Raw genomic sequence first — 8,459 nt, 5'->3', positions numbered from 1 at the left:
ACAGTATGTAAATTAGGTACCGTAAGTCTAATACAGCACTAATTTTATACATTTCTTGTGAAAGAAACATTTCTTATTCAATGGCCATAAAAATTATTTATATTAATGATGCCTCCAAAGGTCAAGTTATTTTTCTGTGAAAAATTCGTTATCAGAAATCGTGGCCGCTGTTTCGTGCGCTGTTCTATGGCAAAAACAAGCTTGAGCAATGGCATAGTCAAACGGTGCACACTCGGTAAGTAATCCTACAATTTTTTGTTTATAGCATAGTTTATACGGATTATTCCCAAAAAATTATACGTGTTTTGGAAATGTTGAGTGTAATTAGTCTAGAATCGGTTAATTTTACAGAAGAAAACCTTTCAAACAGCATTAGTCCGTAAACTTCACACGTGTCGGGCTGCGATTGGCTCATGTATTTAATGATTCCTACAACATAAAATTCGAATAATGTGGAACGTATCTAAGCGTTATAGGGGGTCTACTGTACAAGAGATATTAAATATCTTCAATTTTGCCATGTCCAATCACTAGGAATGAGTTTTCTGTTGAGACTATGCCTCCACAAAAATATGCAATGTAGTTAAAATGATCTCTTCTATGTACTTTTTAATGTGTAAAAATCGTTGGCCATTTTTAAAAAGAAGTATGAATTTTTAAGTATTGGTTTTTCAATGGTAAATTTTGATGGTCTTTACCTTTTTCCCACCTATGAATGCATACTGCATATCTGTGCCATGATCATTTTTACCATATTTACATGAATAGTTTTAAAAAATTATTGATATCCACTTTTAAAAAATTAACAATATATTTTGTATTACTTTCTTCTTTTAGCAAAGTTTGTCCAAATTTGTCACCTATGCTTAAGGCTTGGACATTCCGAAAAACAATAATGTAAAATTTTTGGTATTATGTGTCAAGTATTTGCTAGTATGTTAGAACATCTGAATACAGAACAATTTACATTTGATTTTTCAATTTCCAATATTATAAGATCTTTAAATAGTCTACATATGAAAAACAGTTAGTTAGTTACCAAATACAGTAGGCCCTAAATAACTATTTACTGGATTTGGTAATGTCTCAGACAAAATTCAAATGCAGTGTTTATCACAGTGTTTTTCCATGGCCAATTCACAGACTAGTGCCACTCTGCAAAAAATTTCAACAGTTTCCAACGGTCCAAATAAAAATATTTGACTGTACTGAAGCTGGCACCATCCATTATGGGTGATATTTAAATAGTAATCTATAGTTACCTTACGTAACAAAGTCCATATGGTAACTCTAGATAAACATAATAAATAAACAGAATTACCTGTCCAGGTAAAATTATCTGTAATTTTACCAGTCAGTCCCTGATGAAAGGTTGATAACCTCTAGTTTAACAAACTCCTAATTATTATTCAAAACTTCACCAGTAGAATGAAACATGCGCTTCTTGTACTTGAGGTCTATAAATTACCTAACTGAGGCAAAATTCTGATTCTGATTAGCTACCTAAAACATTTTTCAGTACTTATTCCATCAAACATATATATATAATAGAGGTGGGCAAATATACTTTTTCTCGAATTTGAATATCAACCACAGCTTTAATATTCGAGTACTTGTGAGTAGTATTTTCAAATATATATGTAGATTTTATATCATATTATGCATAACTACATTAATTGAATATCGTATATTAAAAATTTAATAATGTATCTGAAAGCAAAAGTAAGTAGTTTACCCATAGGTCTACTGTAAAAAGGTTAAAATACAAAACAATTTTGTAAGTATTAACTGCTCAAAATACAAATTACTAATAATAAAATGATTTAATGAACCCAAAACATTTGAAACCTTTTGTATAAAAGTATATTATCATTGTTTGCATATAATTAGTAATCTATGATAAAAATAATAATTTGAATATTTTTATTAAAAAGTCTTTTCAATGGTAAAAGTGCAATTGCATTAATTATTGAATTGGAGAAAAAAGTAAATTTCTACTTACTATTGAATACTGATCCAATATATCCAACTATTTCATTGATTTGGTAAGAAAAGAAGAAAAAAATTTATTGAAGTTTATATTATTTCATATGATAATAATTCTTTTCAAATTGACATCAAATGTGGGAAATTGCTATTTATATTAATATTAATAAATATTAAAAAGTCAGTTACGTTTAAAATATTCAGATGATGTATTTTCAAATATTTTAATATATAAATTAGGCCTATTATTTAACAGTATATGGTAATTTATGGTTTGTGGCAAACATAAGCATTTAATTATGACTAGAACACAAATTTGTGAAAGAGAAAATTACAGACATTATAAAGTTACAATCAATTTATTAAATATATATTTTATGATTTATATTAGTTGATAATGTAATACAATTAATAAACAGTGAAGAAAATAAAAAAAATGATAATATTAAACAAGGTCGTAGGAATGGATCTGGCCGGTCCAAACCACTTTTTGCAGCCAATGTTATAAATAAACAATAATTTCAAATCACTGGCTATCACGTAACACAGATCAAACCAATAGACTTTCCCCTATGGAATCACTTTATTCCTCCTTCCTATGGCCCCAATAAAATGAACTGCTTTAAAGTATTGGTTATCAAAATATATAAATTTAATCAGAAATGTTTCCAACCTTGATTTAGGCTACAGAATAAATGGAATGAAACATGTTTCTGAATTACATGTCTTTTTGATAACTGGGACTACTTTGTTTTAGCATTTTTAGTTTGAAGTTTTGTTTATTATAATGAAAATTTGAAATAGTTTTCTGTATATAGTATTTTGTGAATGATTGTATAACTAGATATTAACTATAGTAATACAATAGTTTAATGATTTATAAATGTATACTTTAAACAGACGGAAAATATCACAAAACAACTGGAAATACGATTTCAGGCAGATAACCTGTGAGTTGTCTAAAGGTAATTTAAAGCAAGTGCAGGTTATGTGATGAAACAGAGTTATGTGCTAATTTTAAATTGGAATTCCAAATTCATCAAATAGCTCTTTCTTGGTCTACAATCAATTTATAAAATGTGCATTCTTTGTGTATTGAAGACATATTCATCTGACATCGAACTTTTTCCCTAAAATCAACAAAGAAAAGTATACACACCTCACTCAGTTCGTGCTTGTTTATTTGAGTGTTCAATCTATGCTTTAATTGATCTTATTAGGCATTTCTATTTAAATTTGTCTTGAAAGCTGATAAATTTGCTGTAGTTATTTAAGCTAAGACACGTGATGTGATAATTGTCATCCAAATAAACTAAGTTTACTGATTTTTTCATTGATGTAAATTAAATTTTGACAGTTAGAATATTTTTGTACATTTGAACTGTATAGCCATAAATGTATTATTGTAAATGAAGATAATATTTTTGAATATAATTAAAATAACTTTTAAATTTGTACTTTTATTTTTTGGGCTGTAATTCGAAAAAATTGCAAAATTCTCACTGTTGCCTGTCTGCTGTCTGTTCTTCCTTAATGTTGAGAATGGTATTAGATAGATAAAAATCAAGACCAGATATGGAAAGATTACAGACAAGAAGCCCGATTAACTATATACAAACTTCTGCTTTGGGCTGGAAGTCACGTCATTTCAATTCAAAAAATAAACTCCATTAAAGAAAAATATTCATTTTTTTCCTAATGGAGTTAGCTACATGACCGGCACAACTTCATTGTTAACAGGAAAAGTATGATGTACAGAGACAAGACGCTACTAAATTTAAGTTCATTGTAACGAAAAATTGCAGCCCGACATTGTGACGACATCACAATAAATAACCGCTCGTTTTTATTTATTTTCCAATTTGCTCAGACATGTTTCAAAAGGCCATTACTTGAATGAAGGGAAAATATATTAATTTTATTTATAATTAATGAAAATATATATGAACAATTTAGTAATATATTAAAAATCACCATGATTATCATTAACATTTAATTAATTTAAAACTAATATACCTGAACTAAAGCAGTATAATTTGCTTGAGAGAAATTTGGAGGATTATCGTTGACATCTGAAACTTCTATGTTTACCAAACCGACAGCAGAAAGTGAAGGAGTGCCACTGTCTGTGCATTCAACTTCTAAAACATAGGCTGATATCTAAAAGAAATCAAATTAATTACATTAAAAGTAACAGAATGACAAATGGATATTTCATTAACTGACTAAAAATTTATTAACCATTTCATATTTTTATCTTTCTTATTTTTAGTTTATGTTAAAAAAATCATTTGAGAAGCTAATTCAATCACAAGTCCAACTGATATTTTTTAATATCTGTCATCACTGGGTAGTAAAATATCACTCATCACTAATGTAGTCTATTTTGACACATGACAAGTTCAGTAGGAAGGACTATAACCTGATCCCATTTTGTTATCATATTAATATACAGAAGACTATCTTGTATATGATTATGTCCCTCACTGTTAATGTATAAAAATATATGTATGTAGAATTATGTTCAATCATTGTTACTTAATTGAATAATCACTCATTGCCCCAATCTTAAAAGTTTTGTTAACGCAGTTGTGGCTGAGTATTTAAGGCAATGAACTAGAAATCCGTTGGGATCTTCCTACACAAATTTAAATCCTGTTGACTGCATATTTCTATAATTTCAGTCTCTTAGTTCTCTCTGAGCAGAAAGAGGTTCATCCCCAAAAAGAAAAAAGTTTTTTTTTTGTTAGGGGAAATACAATGGCATCTGCAACAGGATTGAATTAATGATGAAAACTTTTTTCCATTATTTTTGTATAAGTAGTTAGTTATAAGCCTTTGGTGTACAGGAAAATAATATTTTATAATGAAAAAAATGAGGGTTTGATTTTGGTGAATGCTACTGTTTATTTGAATGCCATCCTGGTTGTTACAAGGTTTATAGGAATGATTCCTTGCTTCTCTAATTCTCTGGGAGACATTTTAAACATACAGAGATTTTTTCGTACTGTTGAGAGTGGGACTGAATTAGCAGGTTGGAAAAAATTCACAATATTTAATTGTGATCCTTAATCACAATTAAATATTGGGTTGATCGGAAAGTAATTTCATTTTTTATTACTAGAGGAATTAGATGTATTTTTACTAGCCAATTTCATTTTAAACCAAATTTTCATTATATACTTTAATAGCTGACATTTTAAGACTTATTTGTAAAAAATTTTGTTTGTTTCTGTACAATTGTTTTTTTTTTTTTCAGTGTTCCATTAAATATGGAAAATCGAAAGCATCATTTTCGGCATATTTTGCTTTTTTATTACCAACAAATCAAAATTCTGTTCAAGCAAGAAAAAAATTATGGTACATGTATGGAGAAGATGTGAGAGAAAGACGGTGCCAAAACTGGTTTACAAAATTTTGTTCTGGCAATTTCAATATTGAAGATGCACAATGTTCTGGATGGCCAGTTGAAGCCAATGAAAACAAAATAAAGATACTAATTGAAGCAAACTGCCAAATAACAACACATGAAATCATTAAGAGATTAAATTTGTCGAAATGAACCATTTATAATTACTTGAAATGAATTGGTTTTGCTTCAAAGCTCGATGGATTCCACATGTTCTTAAAGAGAGCTGTTCTCTTTGGTGGATATTAAGGAAATTTTTTTTCGAGCTCTTACCAGACAATTTAACAATTGATTCGAAAGTGTACTGCCAAAGAGTAATCAAATTGAGTAATATCATCAAACAGAAAAGTGTAGTGTTTTACCATGATAATGCCAAATTTCACACAAATTTGGTAACTCATCGGAAACTGTTACAGCTTAGATGGGATTAGCTATCACACCAACCATATTCGCCAGATCAGGCACCCCCAGATTATTACTTGTTCTGATCTATACAAAATTTTTTAAACTGTAAGACATTTACTTGAAATGAAAATGTCAAAAATCACTTGGATAAGTTTTTTGTAAGCAAAGATCAAAACTTTTATGAATGTGGAATCATGCTACTACCAGAAACAATGGCAACATGTATTTGATCAAAATGGTTGATATATAATTCAATAAAATATTTATTTATTATAAAAATATTGTGTTTTTTTCCACGGAAAAAAAATGAAATTACTTTCTGAACAACCCAATAACTTCAATTTTTCATCATCCTGACATTTGCCATTACAATTAACAAAAGTCAAGAACAGACACTCAGTAAAGTTAGTATTTATTTACGAGAGCTGTTATTAGTCATGTATGCTTTTATGTGGCAGTTTCCTGATCCAGACAGACAAAGGGTTCTATACTGTTCAATGTATTCTCGCCAAATTTGGCTTAAATATTCTTTAATACCCTATAAAAATATTGTGGAGTTCCCACCCCCAATTGTCCCTAAAGCCCACACTTTCTTGACTTTAACCAGAGCAATACTTTTGTGTTTTGCAGTTTTACTATTTTTAATACTGAAGTTAATACATGTACATTTTAGTTACTAAGATCATTGTTTTTATCACCCTCTCCCAACCCAACCTCAGCAATCTCATGTTTGTTTATCATTAAACTCTTAAAGATTTTCTTGCTGGAATTTTGATTCTGTGGGTTATTTATATCATACTTGAAAGAAATCTGTGGACTTTCACAAATTTTATATCAAATACAATGAAACAAGTTCATAGGAAAGTACAGGTAGCCCTCGGTTTACGCCGCAGTTCCGTTCCTACAAAAGCCAGTGCAAATTGAATCGGTGTAAAATGAACCCATATTTACAGTGAGGTATAGGGTTAGGTTCTACATAAGTGAAAAATAAGCAAATAATTTTGTTTATTAATACAAAATACATATATTATAAATTTAATTTTTTTAAATGCATTTTATGATAAAATAAAATGAAATGTTTATATTAAAAAATCTTGAGAAAAACAAATATTTCAAAGTTTCGAATCTCTTACATTTTTTGGAAAAAATTATCCATTTGTAATTGTTTATATTTTTGTTTTCTTTCATTAATAATTTCAGAATATGGTCAAATGGATGCAATAATATTCCTTTTTACATTTGCACTTCGCTCCCAGTCATTGTCTAACTCACAAAATTCATCTGTCAAACTTTCCATAGTTGAAGTGATAACCTGAAATAGAGCTACAGACAAGCAGAGATGCTGATTGGTCAACCGCTGGCCACCATAGCGCATATATAAGATCAGTTTGGGCAAAAAAATTGAAGTTGGTTTCGTCTCACTAAGGAAAGTTAGATATCATCTGGCCAACAAGAAGTAGATTTCATCTCACTAAAGATAATTTGTGATCGCTGGAAGTGCTACTGCATCGTAAGGTGTTTTCCTGAATGAACTGATATGGAATACAAACTATTTGCATTCATTAGCACTCTGGATTCAGACAATTTATTGGACTATTAAGTTTAATAACCTGACTTGTGGAAACCTAAACATTTAGTATTTTAATATTAATTTAATGCAAATGTATACATACTAGTGTTGCAATGAATAGTATATTCGGCCTCAGGCCATATACCAAATATTTGGCCAAACTATTCGGCTTGATTAACGCATGTACGAAAATTGGCATGCAAACCACATTATGCAAGGACCCTGCTCTCTATTGGCCCACTGTCACTACGCTTCGTCAATCACATTAATTCTTGACAGTTGTAGCGGACAGACAAGAGTGTCATGGCAGTATGTGATAAATGATAATATCAAATGTGGATAACAATGAAATGACCTAAATGTGTAAATAACAGAAAAAGAACAGAGAAGGACTGCAAAGTGAAAATGTGAAAATAAATATGAAATTGAGTTGATAACATAATCGAACGAGTCAAGGCAGCTTATTGGTGCAAAATTTGCAGCCATCAATGCCAAACAATTGTTGTCATAAGCCCTGGTCACACTATGCGATTTCCAGCCGTGCAGGCGACTGCAACCGCGACGGCTGTTCCCGTTAACTAGTAATCCCCCTCGAAAACCAGCGCGACTGCAATCGCAACTAGAAACAAAAAGTTTGTTCTACTCGCGACGATTGCAAACGCGCATCCAATCAACAAACGCTTTTATGCCACGTCATACAGTGACAACATTGAAAATAGTTCATCATCATGGCGGATAGTCAGAGGATTAATACTTTTACAGAATCGAGATTGATCGAGCTTATTCAGGCTCACGAATACCTGTGGGATTTTAATTCTTCGTTTTATCGAAGATTTTATCTTTTCATGTATTTTCGCCAGCTCTATTAAAATAATCGCCTTTTTTCTTTTATTCATTCCAGAAAAGGAACTGCTTGCTATTTTAATAAGAAAAGTGGCTAAAATTCCGTAAATACTCTGAAGTAGAACGTAAAATATCGGCAAACTCACGAAAGTAGTCAAAAACAAGCTACTGTAATTTTATTGGTTTATTATAGGGCCACGTGTTTCCGAGTTGCAACGTCAACAAACAATGTGTGACCACGAGAAG

At 30.3% G+C, this 8,459-nt stretch overlaps 1 protein-coding gene across 1 annotated transcript in view; it reads right to left on the bottom strand.

Moving 5' to 3' along the window:
* Window positions 1-8,459, bottom strand: part of LOC111614640 (protocadherin-23-like) — a 22,011-nt gene that overhangs the window by 12,001 nt on the left and 1,551 nt on the right. Inside the window, exon 2 of the mRNA XM_023356006.1 lies at window positions 4,003-4,146. Within this exon, the coding sequence (XP_023211774.1) occupies window positions 4,003-4,146 (144 nt within the window). The remainder of the gene's footprint in view (window positions 1-4,002; window positions 4,147-8,459) is intronic.

This window comes from Centruroides sculpturatus, unplaced genomic scaffold (genome assembly GCF_000671375.1).
Source record: "Centruroides sculpturatus isolate CEXI.00-Female unplaced genomic scaffold, Cexi_2.0 scaffold2033, whole genome shotgun sequence".
Lineage (NCBI taxonomy): Eukaryota > Metazoa > Arthropoda > Arachnida > Scorpiones > Buthidae > Centruroides > Centruroides sculpturatus.
This window is presented reverse-complemented; position numbering and strand designations above follow the sequence as displayed.